At 39.1% G+C, this 23,472-nt stretch overlaps 1 protein-coding gene and 1 long non-coding RNA gene across 12 annotated transcripts in view; one reads left to right on the forward strand and one right to left on the reverse strand.

The window, feature by feature from the left end:
- AIG1 (androgen induced 1) overlaps window positions 1-23,472 on the forward strand; it is a 240,667-nt gene that overhangs the window by 142,870 nt on the left and 74,325 nt on the right. Inside the window, exon 4 of one of the 11 annotated variants that reach the window (XR_005353600.1) lies at window positions 21,753-21,895. The exons of 9 other annotated variants lie outside the window; for them this stretch is intronic. Coding sequence is in view for 1 of the 2 variants with exons in the window: in XM_038526217.1 (XP_038382145.1) it covers window positions 6,768-6,815 (48 nt within the window). In the remaining variant the exon portion in view is untranslated. Of the gene's footprint in view, window positions 1-6,767; window positions 7,429-21,752; window positions 21,896-23,472 lie in introns of those variants that run through there. One more of the 11 variants, XM_038526217.1, reaches the window with a different exon arrangement.
- On the reverse strand, window positions 2,042-13,668 carry LOC111095529. Its single transcript, XR_005353603.1, has 3 exons — window positions 13,505-13,668; window positions 4,390-4,505; window positions 2,042-2,266 (listed from the first exon to the last, which is right to left on the reverse strand). It is a non-coding gene; the product is annotated as an uncharacterized LOC111095529 (long non-coding RNA).

The following is a 23,472-nucleotide window of genomic DNA, read 5'->3' on the forward strand; positions in this document are numbered from 1 at the left end:
TGTTTCTCAATCTGTTGTGTTTCTCTGCATTTAATGAAACTTTCATACAAACTCGCAATTAGGAGACAGCTGTCAGTTTTTAGTGTTTTATGAGTTTGTGTCATTGGGGGGCCTTTTTGATAATTTTAAGGAGAAGGTAGGAGGGGAACAAAGAATATCCATTTGTAACAGAGAAAAGGTTGGGCTGTGGACACCTTGACTAAGGCTAAGCAGCTCCTGGTGAGTTCTTCAGTCAAATAGACCTTGCCCTCCAGCAACTACTACAAAGTAGTAGACAAGCATCATGCCATGACTAAATGCATGTGTATGAGCCATCTGTCCTTGACAGGAAGGTATACATATACCCCTAAATTCTAGATTACATAGCTTCCTTTGAGGTAAAAAGTGATTTTTCTAGGTGTCTTCTTTAAAAAGACCAAAGCCTTAAATAGGTTACTTGTTTTATCACCATAATCTGCTAATAATTGAGTTCTTTACTTTGTTTTTGCCTTTATGGCAGAAAACAAGCTACCTAGATTTATTTTTTTCAAGATCGCTTACTTTCTGGGGCCCTTTCTTCTTCTTTGCATCTCTTCCACCATTTTATGCCATAGCTTCCTTTTGGCTCCATTAATTTCTAATTGAAAAGACAGCATATCAATAAATCTGTATGCATTAAGGTAGAACAAATGAATATAAAAATATAAAATGGTGATTTTTTTCAAAGTAATACGCTGGCTATGCCACCTCTTTCTTATACTCTGGGAGCTCTCAGCCTATACTAATCCCCCTGAGCCAAATAATGGTAACTTAAATGTATATGGAATAAACAGCGAGACTGGAGGCCATGAGCAGAGGGAGGTGTTGATTGATGGAAGAGGTGTCCATGAGTCTCATACCTGGCTCTACTCCAGGCACTATCCAACCCACTTGTCTCTGAAGCCCAGAAAGTAGCTGAAGCATGAAGTGATAATGATGACTGTCACCTCAGGGCATGGACAGTAGGGGTGGCTCTGCCTGGCACTGCAGCCATTTCCTAAATCATTTGAAAATCAGTTTCTTAAATTTTAAAACCAGGTCCTCAGATTACATGACTTTGGTTCATTCATTTTGCCGCAATTACAGTTTAGGAAATTTGGGAATGGTTGGTGGTTTGATGAGATAAAAGAGAGGAAGGGCAAATGAACCTGGCTTATGTAGTTGAGGAACCACCAAGATGTGAATAAGTGCTGGTTTTTCTCTATCATGTTTATAGTTTACCAAGTTAGTAAATCATTAGAAAAGGCTTTTTTTTCTTTCTTTTTTACTTTAAAAAAAAAGATCTGCATTTTGATTAGGTACTTCTGAGAAGCTAGATGTCTGGCATCTGTCCATGGTGCTTGAGTGCCAGTGAGGATGTTCTGAAAACTACAAAATTGCCCCCAAAAAACACACCTCTGCCCAACCTCATGGAGGTGGAGGCGGAAGGTAGAGAGTGAGTATGGACCACATCACTAGACAGAGAGGAAGAGCTGGACTTTGAAAGTTTTTCTTACTGTTAAAGTAAAACACTAGGCAAATTGCCTTTTCAAAGAGAAAAGATTTCTTTTCATGATCTCTTCATACAATGTACTCACTCATAAAAGACAAGAAAGTAATTATGCTCTGAAAAACTGCATGAGGTCAATTCCTGTTGCTTTTGTCAATTGTCTTCTTTTAGAGGTCAATTAAAGTGGATTAATAGTAATGAGATGAGTATCCCTACAGGGGTTTCCCAAAGAAAAGAGATATTCCTTGTTATTGCCTTACCTGGTTGAAAGAATCAGATATCTTTTAAGAGTTTTTTGTCAAAAGAGAAGAAAATTTTTGATAGAGCACTGATTGGGTTTTGTCTTTACATGGGAAAAAAATTGCTGGAGAAATAAAGTAGGAAGGGAAAAAAGGAATCCAGCCCTAGTGTCACCTTGCTAGATCCTCCTTTTCCTTAACCTAGATTTTCCAAATGTTCTTTTGGGAATGGGGTGAAAGAATTCCACAGACAGGTCTTGATTAGGATCTTTTTTATTAGGGAAGAAGGAATACAAATTACACTTAAGAACCTAATCTAACAGCATTGATAGCAGGGTGGAACAGAAATACTTAGACTTTCGTTTAGAAAGTGGCCTTTCACCTTCAGTGGTAAATATTCTATGATCCATAATACGAGGAAAGACCAATTAGGAGATGAAGATGAAATGAACTTCAATCAGATTGGCTGAGAATATGGCAAAAGGATTATCCCATGCTGAGTTCAAATGCATTTCCCTTCCTGGAAAGGGAAAAACAAAAACTAGTTATTACTCCATACCCCCGTATGCATGTATTCATTCATCAGTCATTAATTGAGGGCCTACTAAATGTTAGGTGGGAAGTGTTGGGGATTCATAAATGAATGAATGATATATGATGCTGACTTGGGAGGCTGAAATTCTAGTGGCAAAAGCGAGGGTTAGGGAATGGTTACATCCAAGGTGAGGGGGTAGGATATGTGTGAGGTACCATGGAACCCCAGAAGACAGGCTTTCCTTTAAATGGAATGCCGTGAGGTCATTCCATGCAAGACTTTTCTTTTTTTTTTTTTAAGACTTTTCTTTTTAATAAGTTTAGTGTTTTCTTTCATCACTGCAGGTGTCCATCAGGACACATGTTGGAAGAAGAAAAAAAAATCTGTAATTTGTTTAGATACTTTTGCCCACAGCCTTGCACGTGGCTAGATTCTATAAAATAATGGCATGGAAAATAGGTGGGAAGGATACAATCTACAGTATGTTTCTGATCTGAAGCTAAGCCTGTACATGAGAAAGGAAGTGTTATCAAATCAGCTTCTGGAATGGAGAGAATGGTAGCCTTTTTCTACTAAATACCTTCCCTAGGCTCTGCTTTTTACTTCTTACCCCCAATACCTTTTTATTTTCTTGTAACCAGTAAGCTCAAGAGGAAGTGTGATGTTTTCCCTGATGAGGATATTTTGGTTTATTTGATAGTGGGAAGCCTCTGTGGGCTTTACAAGTTGTGCCAGTTCTCAGGAGTAGAGCGCGTATGGCTGATGCCCCTCCTGGTGACCTTCGCGGCCATCTGGGCCTGGGCCTGCTTCTGCTCGCTTTGCCCAGCAGGGCAGGGCCTCTGCCGTGAGTTTGCAGATGCTTCACTCAGACCCCGCTTCCGTGACTCACGCCATCTGTTGGTAATTTGTCGTTATTCTGGAGTAAGGGTTTTTCAAAGGCCTCCATCTCTGGAGTCCCTCCATGCAATGCACTATCTGACCACAGTTTTCTGACACCAGCTTCCCATCTGGGCCAGGACCCAGCACTGAGTCAAGCTGCCATGAACGTAATGATAATGTTCTTTGCACTTTAAAGAGCTTCACACCAAATTCCTGCCCCCTCGTGAGCGAGTTACACTCTTTGTGGGACTTGTTTGAAGTTCAGCCAAGCTGGCAGCCATGGGGTTCCATTTTTACAAGCTCTAGCAGCAGTAGGCTGCAGTCCTTTGTGTCACCATGCCATCTGCTTAGCTTTTTCTTTCTTCAAACTGTTAGCAAAATGAGCTACCTAAACCAAAAATGCACCCCCCCTTAAAACATATTTGCATTAAGTCAACCTACATGACTGTTTTGTCTGTTCTAAACCACATTCCTTTCTCATACCTCCTTAGGAGTTGTATTTTCTTCAAAAACACAGACGACAAAATTATGACTATATATTAATTTTTTCCTACATACCAGGCATTGTGCTATAAGTTTTTTATGTTCTCATAATTCCATTTTGTCTTCACAAAAACCCAATGAAGGAGGCGCTATTCCTATCCCTATTTTTGTATATAAGGAAAATGGTAAGTAACTTACCCATGACCATGCCACTGGTGAGTGATGAAACCTAAGTCTAAAGCCCACTAACTGACTTCTGAGTGCAAGAATTTAACTTTTTTGGTGTCCTTTCTTCCATCTCGATAATAATCATCCAATACTTTGAGTTTCAGTGCCTTTGACTAATTCCTCAGGTCTCAAAAATAGCATCACACCTCCAATGGCAATTCCCAGTCATTCACCCACCAAAAAAATATATATTTATGGAGAATCTACTGTATGCTGTGCACCATGCTGAGGCCTGAGTAGCCAATTATGGAAGTCTTATTTCATGGAACTTATAATATAGTTGGAACTACACTTATTTATCTCACAAATCTTTATAAGCAACAGTGTACAGTCACTCTGCTAGGGCCTGGGAATATAGTGTCAAAAACAATACCATCCTTTAACTGTGTTACACTTATGGTTCATCTTCCAGTATGTCAGGACTTTCAGGAGTCACAGTTCCAGGATTAGGAATTAGAAGAGCTGGATGCCAGCACCAATGTTTATTGTGTATGTCCTGGCCAAATCTTTGAACTTACCTCTCCCTTGGTTTCCTCATCTAATGAACAGATGCCATGTAAGTTTACCACCAGCTCTGGAAAAATCGTTTCTACTCTAACTGAACTTGTCTTTGAAAGAAGGCTAGAGTTTAAAACTGTGGGGAAGGAGAAAAGAAATAAGTCTCAGTTAAAAAGAAAAGCAGGAAAAACTTCAAGAATTATATTAATCAGAAAGCTTTTGGCTTCAAGTAGCAGAAAACATGACCAGTGACTTAAAAAATTAGGAATTTATTTTCTCACATAAAAGGAAGTCAAAGGGTAAGTGTTTTTCTGGTGTTATTTTAATTGCTCAGCAATGCCACCAAGGACCTAGTTTCTTTCTAGGTTTCCAATGTGCCACCCTTAGTATGGTGGCCTTTTATCCTCAAAGTTATTGCTTTGTGGTTATAAGTTGTGCCTTGTTTCCAGAGTTACTGTCTTATAAATTATATCCAAAGCAAAAAAGGAAATCATAAGAGAAAAAGCCTTTCTCCCTACTGCGGCATTTTTCTTGTTTCTGCCGGTTTTTTCACTCTGGAAAAGAAGCTAGCCTTTCTTTTTTATCTCATTGGCTAGAACTAGGTAACACATCATGTCCTAAACCAATCATAATTAATCTTTTGGATCTGAAGGTGCAGCTTTGCTTTCTCTGAAGTTGGGGAGGTCTCCACCAGCTACAATATCTGGGTTGATTTATAAGGAATAATAAATGTCTGTTATAGAGAGTTGGGTGGAGGCAGACACTCTAGCAATGCTCATTTAGCCCTAGAAAAGCCAAGAACATTTGAAGAAACTGCAACTAGTGGGAATACTCAAGATAATGCTAAGAAGGATAGGTCCTAAAGAGAAATTTTTTGTTATCCAAAAAGATTTTATGTTACCAGGGAAAAAGGTCCTTAGAAGGGAAAAGTAGGGAATAAAATTGCCACTAAGACACATGAACTCCTCACGACTGGCTTGTATTTGGAATGGAGCAGGATCAGTTACAACTTCTCTTTTGTCTTAAATTTGGACATGGTAGAAATAATTAACAAGGCAGATTGACATCCTGTGGGGCAACCTGAAAGAACCTTGGTCTTCCAAAAGTCTTTATTGAACTGGGCACCAAGATACAAAGGTGAACAAAATACAGTCCACTCACAGGCAAAAAAAAATTATATTTTATACATTTTCAATTGAAATTGGAGTACAATGAATGCTTTACTAGAGGTATGTACAGAATACAGTTGGAACACTGAGAAGGGACTTGCCATTTTTGGAATGGGACAAGTGAGGATATGGGGAGGATGAAGAATGGAAATGACATTTGAGCTGAACTCTGAAGGGAAAAGAGTGGCATTCAGAGTTGAAACATAGCAGAAGGGCAATCTAGTCCAAAAGAATTATAACAGAAGTTAAAATTCCCTGAATGTTTTTTAGCAGATATTTAATATTAACACTTTCGGGACCCAAAGAACCAACAACACTTATATCCACCACCTGGAAAACTTAGGCTCTTTTGTCGTTGTTGAAATAGACTGTGGTTGTAGCTTTAGAATGTTGAGGTTGTGGGTGCTTATCTATGGCTGCTTGCTGATGAGCTGAGAAGCCCCCTTGACAGGGACAGGAGGAATGAATGGAGGAAGGACCATGTGTTCAACTTCCCACCTCTGTTATCATGTGATCTTGTTTCCCCTCATATCTTTCCACTTCCACATCCATATTTATGAGCCCATCTTACCCAGTAAACTTCACCTCCTTAACAGTGGGGTGTGTGTCATTTCTTTATCTTTCTAGCACAAGACCTGACACACTAGAAGTTTCTAGACATTTATTCTCAATTCCTGTCCTTATCTTTCCATGGATCTGTAATAATGGCCAATCACTGGTCCACAGACCACACTCTGAGATTGTCTTAACTGACAAGACTTCCATGAAGAGTTACTTACTCCTGAAGCAGAAATCTTACATATTCCAAATGCTCTTTGCTTAAAACAAGTTACTCAGATTTCTATAGATTTTCCTATACAAACATTGATCTAATGTTTGCCAAGCCCCCTGGAGAACTTCAATCCATCATCAGAGAATATTGGAAGAATGCTGTAAAGAAAATTAAAAACAAACAAACAAAGAAAAAAAACAGAAAAATTGTAGCCTCTGCAGTTGATCTTTTGCTGGCACAAGGTAGATATTAAAGTTACATTTAACAAAGGGTTGAGAGAGCTCCTGAAAGATCCTGGACATGCTTCAGAAACACTATCTTAGCACAGACCTAGTCCAAATGCCTAAGTGGAATCCCTAGATTTCATGAGTGAGACGGAGCCATTAAAAGGAGGGCGCCTTTTTATCCCTCAGCCTATATTACTCAAAGTAAACTTTCTTGACAACTTTTTCCTCAGATACGAACTCAGATTTGGACTGTCACCATGTTCCCACTTCTGGAATGAGACATTAAAAGACAAAGAAAGGAGCCAAGCAAAGAGATTCCCATTCAGCCCTGCTGTTACATCTCCTAACAGAGCTCCACTTTGTATTTCATTTCCTTTTGTTTTTATTAAGCAAATACTTCCACTGTGTTTATCGTGTGTTGGGTACTATTCGAACCCCCTTAACCCTCACTATGACCCTAATAGATCGGTCCTATTATTCTCCCCATTACATAGATGAGGAAACAAAAGTGCAGAGCATTTAAGCAAGGTCACTCAGCTGCATTTTTATCTGTGTCGACATATTTCCTCCTCTGGGGTAAAAAGAAAAAGCAGAGGGAAGGGCTTAGGATGAGCAGGAGTAATAGCAGTCTGAGGAGAACCAAGAATTCTCAAGACTTCCAGCATGAGAAAGCATCCAAATCTCAGAAATAACCAGGGAATTTGAGCTACAGTAAAGGAAGACAAATTTAAGTGAGTGGTAAGATTAGTACATAATATCATAATATGAGAAAAAAATAAAATCACATATATAACAAAATCACATCAGAGGACATAATAATGCATCTGTAACAATAACAGTAAAGATAAAATTGCCAGGCACCTGGATGGCTCAATGGTTGGGCATCTGCCTTTGGCTCAGGGCATGGTCCCGGGGTCCTGGGATCGAGTCCTGCATCAGGCTCCCCACAGGGAGCCTCCTTCTCTCTCTGCCTTGTCTCTGCCTCTCTCTTTGTGTCTCTTATGAATAAATAAATAAAATATTTTTAAAAAAATAAAATTGCATTACTTATTTGAATCTTTACTATGTGGCAGCTTACATGTGTACCTTTGTTCAATCTTTCACAACCCTAAGAGAAAGACAGTATTATCCCCATTTTTCAGATGAAAAAGTAAAGATACAAAGAAGTGTAATGACCTGTTCAGAGTCTTATAGTCACTGATTGGCAGGGCGAAAATTTCTATTGAGTTCTATCTTGATTCCAAATCGCAGGCCATTTTTACTCACCGTACAATCAAAGTTAGTGACCCCGTGCCATGAAGGAATGGATTAAGAGAATTCTAAATCTGTGTGTCAAGTCAATATGTCTCCAAAAAGTGTCAGAACTATGGTACATATAGATTAAACTAAACTAGTTACTTGTTGCTTTCAATTGGGAAAACCCGAGAAAGATGAACCTAGCCACCTATTATTAACTAGATACAGAATACTTCCATTTCATGCAAATTGGTAATGTTGTATGTACCTTACAAGAGGAATGTTTGTGACATGATGGCTGAGAATATGACCTCACTGAAACTCCTGGGGTATCACTGTCTCTCTTAGGCCAGGGTGTGTGCGGTCTGTGGAATATGAAATGTTACTAAGCCTGACTCCTATCTGATGTCCTGGATGGATGACCCACTAGGGTTATTGGGTTCTGCCAACATTATTTCCGTCCTAGATCTACGTAAAGTTTGTTGGCAGATAGAGTTGGTTCCTGAGACCAGACCAGAGGGTGTTTTTATTACTCCAGAGGAGTGTATCAATTCATGCCCTTCTTTTTACAATAAGCTTTGGTCCAGCTTTTTTTCTGCTCTTGATAACAATCAGTTGATTGTGTGGCAACAGTTGCAGTTGCATATGTTGATGCTAAACCTTATTGAGTGCAGAATTGAAATTCTATCTAAGATATTCATAGTTTATCTAAAGCATTTCAAGAAGATAATAAAAGCCAAATAATTCCAGGATGGATCAGAAGGAGTAATACTCTTGGAATGCCAAGTGAAATTGTGAAAATAGCATTGGTAAGAGTTTCAAAAAAAATAAAAATAAAAGGAAGCCCATGCATACTTGGAATTGGCAAGGTACTTCCCCACAATTACATACTTGCTTGGAACCTTAGTCTTACCTCTCTTTGAATGACCTCCCAGTTAAAAATAACCAGATAAAGTATCCTAGATTCCAAAATTCCAGGAATCTTTTGACTAGGTGAAGTCTCGTCTTTCCAGATATCTGATGTTAAGTCACCCGAGATGAACCTTTACATTTTATTTGGTAAAACAGTAGTAACATGGGTATTGTTAAAGTCTTGATATAGTGGAGGAGGGAGACTTTCTGTACTTGCTTAAAAGGATAAATCATTCTATGTTGTCAGCTGGCTGTGGTTCAGAAATATTGCCCTAGACCACTGCCTTATTGTTACTGAGGATGCAATAAGAAATGAAATCCCCTAGAGTGTGGAGGGAAAGTGGGATTCAATAGATGGAGATTTTCTGGAAACAGTTGAGGTTAAAGGGGGATAAAACAGCAACAGGCATTTATCATGTACATTTGCCAGGCTCAACTGTGACTGGATGTCCATTCAGTTTGAACCAGAAAGTATACTCTCCACACAACAGGCGTTATCAAGCTTCCACCTCTATGGGAATGATGCACATGTGGCACTGATATCTCGGCTCTCCCCTTCTGCTCTCAACACAGGCATAGTTAATCAATTACAACACGCTTCTCTACCATACCAGGATTTGGCCTCAAAATCTTTCTTACCCTAGTGCTCCAGTGATCCTGTCAAGCTACAACAATTGGCACATGAATTGAAACCTCTTTGCTTTCTCTGGTCAGCGCTGATAATGCAAAGATGAATAAAGCGGCATCCAACTTCAAACAGTTTGAGCAACACTGGCTCACAATATTGCAAGATGAAATAGCAGAATTATACATTCTGTGGTGTGGGAACACAGAAGGAAGGGTAGCTGACTATTCCTGAAAGAGTGCTTCCTGGAGGAAATGAATATGAATGAGGTTAGAAGGAGGAGAGAATTCACTTCTCAGTCAAGGTGGGATAGGCGTGGGAGCTCTAAATAGCATGGCCTATGAAGATGGTATCTCAACCTAGAGTCTGAGTGGTGGAATGGCATTAGAGTGGGGATAGGAGGCAGGCCTCAAGTCAAGAGCTGCCACTCTTTGATTGCCAGCTAAGATTTTAAGGATTTTTTTTTGTTTTTTTGGTAGAAAATTCCCAATCTGAGGCGTGTGGATTCCTTGAAGGTGATGAAAGTATTACAATGACTCCATGAATCCACCATACACTGGGTAGCCTCTGAACACGCGGTAAATGTTTCACGTAGGTGTGGACTCTTAAAATGTCACCACTAAGAACTCACAATGTACTTGGAACAGAAAATTCAGGATAAAGAAGGCTTTCCCCCTCAACAGTTTAACCTGAAGTGCCACAAACAAAACTCTGTGGGATTAAAGATACCAGATGGACAATTGATTTAATTGTGAAAATTTCTACAAGCTGGGAAAATGTGGGGAGTTTGGAAGAGTCCTGGCATCTGAACATCTACTCAGGGGCTTTTGTGATCTATTACATAATCAGGTTATTTCTTTTTTTGAAAAATGGATAAATTCAGTTTGAGTTCACCAGCTTATAGCATGTATTACCACAATAGCCCTTTCCTGATGACTCAGGGGACTTGAACTTAAATTCCCTCTCTAAGAAGCCATTGTATTTAAATAAATACTCAACAGCATATAATGAGATGAGCACTGAGTGTTATACTATATGTTGATAAATTGAATTTAAATAAAAAATTTAAATAAATAAATATTCAACAAAGGAAATAGCCATTAATATGACTAATAGTTCAAACTTGGAAGAAGAAACAACTGGTAACATTGTTATCACTAAATTAACATCACTAAGGATCAGTGACCATTATCACTTTTGGTTAAGGATAGCACCTCTCAAAGCCCAGGTAGTAAACAAAGCTTCTGGATTTATTCTTCAAAACATTGAACATTAGCTAGTCCTTATTCCCCAAGTGAATATTATAATAATCTTTTACCTTTGGATAGGATAGTTGGCAAATCACTTTTTCTCACCTACATTGTATTATTTGGTGCTCATAAAAACCATTCAATGTAGATGGAAACGTATTATTAAACCTATTCTAGTGATAAGTATTGCCATTATCCAGGATATGCATTTATTTTATTAACAGATACCTGGAAAGAAGGAAGGAAGGAAGGAAGGAAGGAAGGAAGGAAGGAAGGAAGGAAGGAAGGAGAGAAGGAAGGAACCAAATACCTATACAAGCAGAATAAAACAAAAGATTGAATAATTATTTAATTATCTGCAGTGAGAATTTGGGGAATTGTTTCAGCCCTTTCTTAGCCCATGCCAGTTAAGTCATAGAGAGGTTACTCAGGTTTATGAGAACTCTGTAATACTTCTCAAGGTGAGTTGGCACCCCAAAGATGAACCAAGTGAACCTAATAACACACTGGGTCCCATGGCAACCAGGCGGCTTGCAATTTGAGGAATTATCCCAATTTGAAACATTGCTATTAATAGCACATGTTCATAAGTACAAAATGTTCCAGAAAGTATGAAGAATGAAGTCAAATTTATAAGAAACTGAGGAAAAGGGAAGGAGGTTGAAATGATTAAGACCAGGAAAGAGAAAAGGAAGAAGCACTAGTTGCTGGGGAGAGGTGAAGGAGTGGGCGTGTAATTAGTCCAATCCATTGAATGAGAGAAATTACAGGAATTGTTGTCAGTTCTTTTTCTAGACAGCATTTTGATATATGCAGCAGCAAAGTATACTGAAGTGGCATATATTTATACAAAAGTAGTAAAAAAAAAAAAAAAAGGGAACACAGCTTCTATAGAAGATTCTAAGTGTGTAGACTCTCATGGTGATTTGATTTTTTTCCCCTGAGGGCTCTGCCCTAAATTTACTTCTTCTTTCATTTTATTGATACTATAATGGAATTTGATACACTCGAATTCAGAAACTAAAATGTTTATTCATTTCATATGTCCGTAGAAAACCCAATCAAGAATAAATATTGCCCCTCCCAAAGCTACAATCATACAGAATGATAATTGCTTTGAAAAGGGATAAACAAGTTTGAGATGAGGGTGCTATTCTTTGATATCAGCCAATGAAGGAGTTTTTGAAATGGGGCTTTTTATCCAGATTTTTCCTATAGAGTTGTTTGGAAGATTCTATCCTGCCAAGGAAAACCACTGGGAAGTTGGTAGCTTTTGTTCCCATTTATTGATCACTTTGCATGGGTGCCTGCAAACATCACCTGTAATCCTTATATATAGCTGTGTAGTCGATGAGCACTTTCACCAGAGATATTTTCTGGGGCAATCTAGCTTAACAGAAGCATAGGCTTTCAAGAAATATGGGTCTCTGCTCAAGTCACAAAGGATACGGTTTAAATCCTAACTTCTGCTTACTGACTTGACGTAGGGAAGTTACTAAACTCCCCTAAGTTTCTTTTCATGTATTCTTAGAGTTCATTGGGAATTTAGATGACCATTTTGAGCTATTTAACACACAAACTGGCACGCAGTACGTTTATCTAAAAAAAATGATTTGTAGATGTTTGTGTGCGACACTCATAAAGCAGTAGCCAACATTTACTGAGCAACTTATATACCGTACACTGTTCTACATGTTTTATATATCAAAATTTATAATCTTCCTAATGACTACATGAGGGGATACAGAAGTTTCAGCCACTGTGAAAGTTAACCAGTCACAAAACTAAAGAGAATAGTGTTGACACAAGACCATTCTCTCTTCTGACACCATTTGCAAGTCATGGGTTCTCAAAACTGTCCTCAGGTTCAAAAATCTGGTAAAAGAGCTCACAAAACTCTCTGAATGTTGTCATATTGATGGTTGTGCATTTTTACAAGAAAAAAAATAGAGATCAAAGTAAACCAAAGGAATAGGTGTATAGAGCAAAGTCTAGAAAGATCCAATTCTGGAGTTTCCAGTTGTCCTCTCCCCATGGACCTATGGATGGCACCAATTCTTCACTGTGAGGATGTGTGACACTGTGGAGTATTGTCAATCAGGGATGTTCACCTGAGCCTTTGGTGTCCAGAGTTTTTACTGGGACTCAACCACATACTGCTGTGTGCCATCACATGGCTGATCTTTGGTCTCCCTGCCTTTGTAGAGACAGAACTGCTACCATGTGGCCCAAAAATTCCATCATAAAATCATATTGTTAGACTGTTTAGTGGCCAAACTCAGGCAATGACACTCCTGTCAGGCAGCTTATGCCAGGGGTGTAGAGAGCAGCTCCTAATAGCTGAGAGCAAAGATCAGACCTCTCTTTGAGTAGGTTAATTCTTCACTACTAGCATTCCCATTTTATAGACAAAGCAAATAAAATGCAGAGAGTTTAAGAAACTTGCCTGAGAACCTCTAGTTGGTAAGCAGGAGAGCCAGGGTTCAGATCCAGGCAGTCTCTCTCTGGAATCTGTAAACATCCCTCTTTGCTACCTACAGATAGATATGACTTTCCTGGGATAAGACTGCTGATAAATGGTAGGACCTGAATTTGAACTTAGGGTGGATCTGATTCAAGAGTTCTTGGTCTTTCTGTGTTCCTCTGGCTTTCCCTTGCAAAACTACAAGAAGCCCACTGGCCACTGTCTAAAGGACTGTTGCTTCTTATAACCCTGAAATAAATGAATAACCCCACAGAGTTCTCCCTCTGGCACAGTTAGCGATGCTGAGCATCAGTGTCTGTCTCAAAAGGAAAATGCTCCTTTGTGATCTCCTGGGAGCGACTATAAGAGTCTATGGAGTTTTTATGAGCCTTGAAAATAATATTATCTATGAAGCTAGTTAGGTCTGTATTATTTCTTCACGGAAAAAAAGGGGGGCGGGGGGTGACTACTAGGACTTACCAATAGATGCATTCATGTTTAAACCAAGGAAAGGTATTGATGGTCATGTGCTTTAAGTGTTGTTATGAAAGCAGTGTGAGAGCTACCTGTTTGCATACAGGATGTCACAATGGCACATGTAAGAGTGATGTGTCCTCACACATTCTTGAAGGCACTATTTTATGTCCTGGGCGGCTATCTCCAGTACCCTGAAACTTAAGATGTAATTACAGATACAGGTTACAACTTGTTCCTTTAAAAACCCTATCTTTGTTGTTTGTCAGGCTTGGATGGTTGTGAGGGGAGAAGTGGCCAGAGTTCCACACCTCCCCCCACACTACCTACCCTTCAGAAGAGCTTTTCTGAGTAACCACTGCAAACAGAGAAAGATCATTGAGGGAAACTAAAGAAGTGGCACCTACCACCCACAGATCAGCCATGCTGGTGTCCAAGGCCAGCTACCACCCAGGCAGGAGTCAAGCTGTGTGAGTCCCAGCAACTGAAGTTGAATCGAGGCAAAAAATAAGCTTATCTTTTCTCCACTTCCTGCAGTCCCCTTCCGTTAGTTGAATGCCTCGTTAATCAGAATCTCCTGAAATAAGGCATAAGCAACTCTCTCTACATTTTTTCAAGTTCCATAGAGATTCTGAGGCGCAGCAAATATCAAGAAATTATACCACCATTGAAAAACTGAAATTTGTGAACTGTGTGGAACAGGACAACCTATCATCCATACTGATTTTCAGCATTTTCCCTTTAAGGGAAAATGAAATGACCAATCCCCACTTATTTAATTTTGGCTTATGAGAGGGGCTGCTCGTGTTAATTGAAAGATAAGCACTTAATTATATAATACACATATTTTTAAAATTAGGGCACATTTACCACAAAGTCATTTAATTATCATTTATAAATACATTGCAGTTTTTGAAGTGTTTTCACACCATATGTTAATGACCACAACTGAAGGAAATCATAAAGCCACTTCCAGGATTGGAGATGTCTTTTGACTGGTGTTTCTTCTGTGGGGACAAATGGTCGGTTTGAAGCTATTTCCTATCTCACTGACAGAATAATCAGTTACTAAGTATTTATTGACACTAATGGGATATGCAAGTTGGGTTTCAAGTTTTTCTCAGTTGTAAGAAAGAAACCAGGAGGGGTTTCTGAAGCTCACGTGGATGTAGTAGGAGAATACGTGGTACACTACCCTTACCTGTAAGGGAAGACATAAAACCAGCTGGGCAGCCTCACAGCCAGGCCTCAGAAAAACGAACGTTGGGCATTGTTATAGCCAGGCCTGGAAAGAAGCTCCTTTCATCTGACAGTAGTTCTGGAAACCTGACAGCAGCTCTGATAACCTCACAAATTCAATATTCAGCCCTTCTATATCCACTTCTCTATCCACTAGATTGGAATCCTTATTCCACTACCACCTCAGGTCTCTGTTGCTGTTACAAAATACTTTTCCACTTCATAGCTTCTAGTATCTCATGGCTTCTGCTTCCTGCCATGTATCTTTTGCTTTAGCCCATCCTACTGTCTCCTAATGTTCTTTGTGTGTCTGACATGTAAAGCCTCTAAAAGAAAGACCAGGGTCAGCGGTCATGATCCCATATGATGCAACTCCATTGGGCTTATGTTGCAACAAGCAGGTCACCATCCAGGCCACTGCCTAACTATAGTAGGCTGTCTTGGGATCAAGCACTGGTTCCTTGTCCAGTTGGCTTCAACAAGGAAAGTCAAGTCATAGTATATGCAGCATGACAAGCCATGCATAAAAAATCCCTTAGAAAAAGTAAACTGAGCATGGCAGGCACATGGGGTTCCTCAGAGAGAACAGTGTGGCCTGTCCAAAGCAAGGTGAGCCACACCAGTACTCCTGCTAGTTGAACCCCAGACTTAGTCCCCTTTCTGGCCCAGTTCTCCATGTGCCCTGTGCACAGGACCTGGACTTTAGTCATTTTTTTCCATAAATGGACACCTGTGTCTTCTTTCCCCATCAAGATTGGCTCTGGGATAGGAGGCAGCTCTTTATATGCTTACCTGAAATAACTCATGGTTTTTCTGTTTTAAATGTTTTCTTGCTAATTACTGTGGTTTGAGTAAGGGCTAACTAGAATGGCAAACACTGGGGAAGTTAAAAATTTCAAAAGCATTCCATGAGTAAGTTTATTTCCAAATGTAAAAAAAAAAAAAAAAATGACAGAAAATATGTCTACATCTTAATCTCCAGAACCTGTGAATATTACCTATTATGGCAAAAGAGTGATTATTAACTTATAAGGCAGAAAGATGTGATTGCTTCAGGATCTGGGAAGGAGGGGCCTCTCTTGGATCACCAGTGTCTGTATGTGAGGAAGGCAGGGAGAGATCAAGCAGACATGCAGAACAGCAAGAGGTAGCATGAGCAAGAGACAGGGATTGGAGTAATGCAGTCCCAAGCCAAGGAATGCCGGCAACTTCTAGATGCTGGATGAGACAGGGAAGGGGACTGTCCTGGAGCCTTTGGAGGACTGCTTCCCCACCTACTTTAATTTCTAGCCTCCAGGACTGTGAAAGAATAAATGCTTCTTGCTTTAAACCACCCATTTGGGATCCCTGGGTGGTGCAGCGGTTTGGCGCCTGCCTTTGGCCTGGGGCGCGATCCTGGAGACCCGGGATCGAATCCCACGTTGGGCTCCCTGCATGGAGCCTGCTTCTCCCTCTGCCTGTGTCTCTGCCTCTCTGTCTCTCTCTGTGTGACTATCATGAATAAATAAATAAAATATTTTTAAAAAATAAAATAAAATAAAAAATAAATAAATAAACCACCCATTTTAGGTAATCTTTACAGAAGCCTTGGGAAATTAATACATAGACTACCTGAAATGTTCCATGGAGGTCTCCAGAGTTCTTATCTTGAAAACCAGCCTATCTTTGGAGGTTTGTGTGTGTGTGTGTGTGTGTGTGTGTGTGTGTGTTTCAAACTAGAGTCGATTTTGACCTAAGGCAGCTTCAGGATAGCCCTGTGGCAAACCATCCTGAGGGGGCCAAACTGCCAGCTCCATGAGAGTGAAACTGCACTGTACACTACAGGTGCTGCCTACTGTTTGTTGAATGAATCCATGAATTCCCCAGATGAAATCCTCCTAATTTTTTTTTTTTAATTTTCTAGTTCTGTGCACCCAAATGACCCTTCTGGCTCCAGATCACGCTACATTTAAAGCTGCAGCTTTTCAGGCCTTCCCCTCCCCCCTATCCTGGCCCCATCCCTGGCCTTTTACATACAGCTCTTTCCACTGTTCTTCCTTCCACCACCTACATACACATTCTGGATAAGAAAGGCAATTGGCCCTCCCTTTTGTTCCCTTTAAACTAAGCAAACTGTTGTTTCTGAAATAAACCCCATTATAGCTTCTTTCCATTTTTATTCTCCTTCTCTCCAACTCTAAAGCTTAATCAAACTCTATCCCCACAGACAGAACATTCTCCTCTTTGGAACTTTCATGCCACCTAATCCCTTTTCTGTTCACTTAATTATCTCTTGAAAACCAGATATTTATGTGCATACGCCCCTTCTGCCAAATTTAAGAGTATTCTATGATGGGGTTCATCATTCTTTTGATGTGCAGTACAGGAACAGCTAGCATAAAACCCCACATATACCAGATCGTTGAATAGGGTGGAAAATGGGGGGAAGTGGGGAGGTTCAACCAGAGTAGAGAAATTCTGTGATAAAAGCCTTAATGTGCTAGGAAGTTAATAAGGTAAATCAAATTGTTTTGAAATAACATTGAAGGCCCAGCTGAAATGGTAATGGGCTAGTCTGAACTCATATGGGTAAGATCAAAATGTTTAGATGAATCTGCACTTACTTCCTTAGTTTTTTTTTTTTCTATTGCTCTATATAACAAATTGCCGAAATTTAGCTGCTTAAAACAACATACATTTATCATCTCACAGTTTCTGTAGGTCAGGCATCCAAATATGGCTTAGCTGGGTCATTGACTTTAGATCCAGGCTAAGGGTGTGGTGAATGTGTCAGCCAGGGTTGGGATCTTATGTGAAGGGTTGAGTGGGGAAGAATCTCCTTCTAAGCTCATGTGGACGTTGGCAGGATTCAGTGTTTCTAGGGCTGTTAGACTTAGGGCCTCAGTATCTAGCTGGCTCTTGGCCAGAGGTCACCCCCTCAGCTCTTGCCATGTGGACCTCCCTAACATAGCTACTTGCCTTATCAAAACTATCTAGGGAAGTAGCCATCTAGCAAAACAGAAGTCTCAATCTTATCTAGCCCAGTGACATCTCATCAACGTCACCATATACTTCAGTTAGAAGCAAGCCAGTGGGCTACTATTCTCAAAGGCATGAATACCAGGAAGCTAGGATCATGGAAAACACATCTTAGAATTGTCTATCACCATCTGGTAACTACCATAGGCATTCTTATATATTTCTAAGTATTTTGAACAGGTCATGTTCCAAAACTGTATTTCTTGTTCAGATGGAATATAGAATTTAGGATTTTTTTCTTATATAAATAGAATTAGATTCCTGGACTTAACAACCAGGTAAGGGCCATCTAACCTTTAAAATACCAAGTATCATGCTAACCAAATTACTTTAACCAACATTTATTTTATTTATAATAAATTTTTAAATATATTAAGTATGTTTTAAAGTATATTTATTACACTTACTAAAATAACACTTATTATTAACCTATGAGAATATACTTCCCAAATGTCAAGTTGAGATGCTGGGAAAAATTGTCTAGTTAACAGATCTTCAGCATAGCCATGTAGGGAAATTAGGAGTTCTGTACTTCTGCCATCAGGAGCTCATTAACTATTTCACACTAAGAATATGAACAGACTATTCCCAAGCAAAATATTTATCCACAAGCTGATGTTTGTCAATGATGCATTTACTGCAGTCATTCTAGGAAGTCCTCGATATTTGTACTGAAAATCTAAATGTTCCAACAGGGACAGTAAATCATTTTCAGAGTCTTTCATAATGTGTAATTCAAGGAACCATTTCAAATCATTTTTAAATTCTTCAGACTAAACAAATCTTCCACTGCAGTAGTCCCCTGTGCTGAAGTTCCTGGTCCTGATTTGTTTACGCTAAACCTCCTGGGTTAGTAACGATGCCACCTTCCTCTCCCTACAGCTCAGTGTAGAAGAATCTCCCTGTTAGGTGAGCAAAGAAATTCTTTTGATTTTTTAGATGCATCAAAGGCTGGCCCTTTTCCTTTTTGAAGTCTTCTCTTGCTTCCTAGCCATTGGGGAGTGCTTTGAACTCAGCCCCCACTGACCCTGTTTCCTCTTCAAAGACTTCTTCCCTTCTGTGTGGTGAGAAAATGCCTTTTGAAAGTGGTGGGTTCCTGCCCGACACAGGTCTGTTGCAGTAAGCAGCAACAAACAGCAGTAATAATAAGCAGCAGTAGTAGGTCTTGGTAATTTCAGAGAGATCTGGAGCAAACGTGGAAATCAAAGAAAAACCACTTTGCAGTGTCACTTGCAGGAGAGAGAATTTACATGCCTAAATATTACCTGTGTTGCAGCCTCTGTAACTTAGATGAAACAAGAGAATGGCATCTAAAGTGGCCCGATGGTAGGTGGAAACTTTGGCCCAAGTAAACATCCAAGAGACACTAGACATGGCAAAGTCCAAATTTAAAACAACTTAATAGTGGGAATCTTCCATATACACCTTAACAGTTAGACCATTTTATGAGGCAATGTCCTAGCTGTCCTGTTGATGTACCTGTTTTGTTTCATCTATAAACACAACCTGAAGCTGAAAATTCTGGAGAAAACTTCTTTTTCTTAGATACTGCTTCATAGACTCATGGACTAGTTATAGGTTGATTCTGGTGAGCTTTCTTTTTTTCCCCAATTTAAGTCACTGACTTAGATATGTAACAATTTTAGCTCTAATGAGCTATATATTTTTGTATTCTAAGGAAGATGCTAATAGACTTTTGATAGCTTATAAGGCAATTAAAAGTAGATCCTTCCCACTCTAGAAGTCTCTGACCCTGTAATCTCGAGTAAACTATCAGGTATGAGCATGAGCCAGTTCTTAGGTACAGAACATCAGTGGTCTGCAATTAGCAACATCAAACATACTGTCCTTCATATATAATGACAGTTCTTTCAGTCATGGAGTATATTAATTTTCTAGGGCTGCCATAACAAAGTGGCACAGACTGGGTGACTTAACAGAAATTTATTACAATTCTGGAGGCTAGAAGTCCAGGATCAAGGTGCTAGCAGGGTTGGTTTCTCCTGAGGTCTTTCCTTGCTTGCAGATGGCCAGCTTCTCACTATGTCTTCAGTAACCCTTTCTCTGTGTGAGCATACCTCTGGTGTCTCACCCTCTACTTTAAGGATACTAGTCCTACTGGATTAAGGCCCCACCCTTATAGTCTCATTGAACCTCAATTACTTTTTTCAAGGCCCTGTGTTCAAATACAGTAACATTGGGGGTTGGGGACTTCAACATATGAATTTAGGGGGCAACATAAGTCAGTCCATAACAAGAGGTCACCAACTACGCCTGTGGGTGGATTGGAAGTCACAACTAGTTTGTGAAAATGTGTGTGAGTATGTGCATTTGTGGATTTTTCTGAGAGAGAGTTCATGCCTTTCATGAGAATTTCAAAGAATGCTAATAAATAGGACACACTGGGTTTGGGGTTTTTTGTTTGTTTTTTTAAAGATTTTATTTATTCATTTGACAGAAAGAGAGACAGAGCACAAGCAAGGGGAGCAGCAGAGGGAAATGGAGAAGCAGGCTCTCCATCAAGCATGGGGCCCAATGCGGGGCTCCATCCCAGGACTCTGGGATCATGACCTGAGGCAAAGGCAGATGCTCAACTGACTGATGTGCCCCACGACACGCTGTTTTACATCAAGTGTTCTAATTATTTTTCTAGGTGTGATGATATATGCTAATCCTTCATAAAGAGGCTGTGATTCTATAAACTGTTGCTCCATCCTTTCTAGGTTTTAAGATATTTTGTCTGACTACAAATCACCATTCTTTCTAAAGATTAGGGAATCATTGGAGAACATGGTTTTTTATCCTTCTGAGATGACTAACATGATGCTGTTGTATTTTTCATTATTGTATACTTTGAGAGTGTCTTCCTTTGGGAATGATGGCTTATGTGCTTAAGAAAAAATATAGTTTTATAAATCAAATAAATAACTGAGGTAAGTAAAAAGAATAACAAATTAAAAAGTGATTATGAATTTAGGACATAATAATAGTATTGCAAAAATAAATAAATAAAATTCAACTTCCCAAGTATAGGCAGTGTTGTTGGTTTTTGTTGTTGTTGTTGTTGTTTTGCCTCCATAATGTGCAGACAAAAGCACTGAAAACAAGTGGTTAGAGAAATGGGCCCTATGGTAAAAACTGAAAGAAATTAGAATTTTTTAAATGGAAAATAGAGGAGGACCGATACTTTAAAAATTACTCCCACCCTTTCTCCATGTCTTTTAAGTCTACACCTTTATATGAGTCCCTATGATTTGCTGTTTTCTGAAGCTACTATTTTTTAAAATATTTTATTTATTTTTTTTTTATTTGAGAGAGGGAGGAAGAGAGAGAGCAGAGGAAGGGGCACAGGGAGAAGGAGAGAGAGAGAGAGAATCTCAAGCAGACTCCCTGCTGAGTGTGGAGCCCAATATAGGACTCAATCTCATGACCTTAAGATCATGACCTGAGCTGATATCAAGAGTCAGATCTTAAGCAACTGAGCCACCCAGGTGCCCCAGGGGCTACCATATTTGTGCTATTGACTTTCTAAAATTGAATTTTAGATTTTCATTGGCCATTAATAAATTTTATTTTGGGAGATTTAGACTTTTTTTTTTTTTCCCAGTGATTTCCAATTTTTTTTAAAGTATGGAGCTATTAAATCCAAACAAAATCTTTCATGGATGCCGAGGGGATAAAAATGAGACATATAGCTAGATAGGGTCAGAAAGGGTCCTACTGAATATAATACATATTTAATATGGTATTTCCCTAATGCAAAGTACACCCTGTGAAATTCTCTGGTCCATCAACAGTTTTTAGTATATATTGCTTTCTTTCTTTAGTACTCTCTGTATATTGAGATTATCAGAAGAAAAAAAAGAAAACTATGTTCCCAGCTTTTTTACAAAGACTTTTTAAAATATATTTATTTCCTCTGACTGCAGCCTCTTTTAAAATGTCAGTAGTGGATGGGAAAAGTAAGACAATGCTCACTTCCCTTTCCTCGTTTTAGGACAATGATGGCAGGAGGGGACTGGAAATCTTAAATCATCTAACTGGCTTTGGAAATATTTTCAACCTTTGGTCTCATTTGCCCCTAAAGCATGCAGCTGGAGTCACAGAAACTAAATATTTAAGACAACCTATGACTTTCTGGTGAGTGGCTATTTTGGAAAGAATCATTTTAAAGCTGCCATGTCATTTTAGCTGAAGTCAACTGTGTCAGTTTCAAAGACAGCTGGCAGCTTACTGCCTTGATCCATGCCTGATGGCTTTTAGGGAGTGTTCCAAGATCCTGGGGTCTCATCCATTTTGTTCCTTCTCAATAGCACCTGAGTCACTAAAATAAAGTTTGAAATGTACTGTTTACAACTCAGAGAAAGCTTGAATATATCCAGGTGGCATAACTTTGTAAACAACAACAACAAAAGCAAAACAAAAAAACATTTTTTTTCACTGACCTCTGCAAAGAATTGAAGAGACCCTTAAAAAACAAGTTAAACTTCTGAAATTAGTACAAATGCAATTCTTGTGAGTCTTTGGGGTTTCCAGTGGAAACATATAACTGAGTTTCTGCATGTGTATATGGGTTAAACTATAGTAGTTTAAACTATAGTATAGTATACTGTATAGTATAGTATAGTATAGTATAGTATAGTATAGTATAGTAGTTAAGCATTTATATTTTTACAAAAAGTTTTATGCCTGCTTTTTGGGTTTGGGTTTGGTTTAGTTTGGTTCTCACAATATTTTGGCTCTAAATGGCTCCGCAAAGAACTAAAATTGTGATATTTTATGTAATTTGCCCCAGGTCATGTAGAGTTTGTGTGAAAGCCAAGTTGAGATTTTTTTTTTTTATCCAGGCTTTATCTTAATCTGTTGCATTAATTAGCCAATACATGATGGCGTGTTTCTTGGGTTGTCTGAAGGTTCTGGATAGTGTACTAAAGCATATGGAGACAGAGAGATAAATCATGGTCTCTCTCCTCACACATGCATACTCTGTCTTGACCCCATGAGCTCAGTCAGTCCAATAGGCCAAGATAACCTCTTCATGAGCTCTAATTCTTACTTGTGTCAAATAAGATCTGTGGAAGACAGAGACTTCTACTTTGGTGAGAGGCTGAGTTCCCCTACTGTTCATCACATCCTGCCAGCTCTCAGGGTTGGACATATCCATGTGCAGCTGGTGGTGCTTTTTTGTTGGGATTTTGAATGTTAAGGAGGGAAAGGAAACTAATAACTACTGAATGTTTGTTTATGCCCATCTGTGGGTTTACATAATTTAATCCTCATGACAATCTCATGTGAATATTATCTTCATTTAATAGATGAGGAAACTGAGAATCAGAAAACCCAAATAAATGTCCACAGTCCTCTAACTTAATCACTGACATCAACAGGATTTGAATCTAGGCTTCTCCAAAGACAAAGGCCAGATGTTTCCCACTAGACTGAACCTTTTCTATACAAATGGTAGAGAATATAATTTCTCAATTTCCTCATCAGTAAAATAAAGACAAAAGTCTTCCACATCATTTAATCTATCATAAAATGGAAAAGTATTAAATACACTGAACAAATTCAAATGAGCTTTAGTTCATTCAGCCTCTCTGAATTGTGAACAACCAACTTGCAAATTATGACTCAAATCAATAGAATTAATGTTTGCACTGACTCAGCAATGCTGAATTACAACTGATCTCATTGCAAAGATTTCATCTTAATCATTG

Source organism: Canis lupus, chromosome 1, assembly GCF_011100685.1.
Source record: "Canis lupus familiaris isolate Mischka breed German Shepherd chromosome 1, alternate assembly UU_Cfam_GSD_1.0, whole genome shotgun sequence".
NCBI classification, from domain to species: Eukaryota; Metazoa; Chordata; class Mammalia; order Carnivora; family Canidae; genus Canis; species Canis lupus.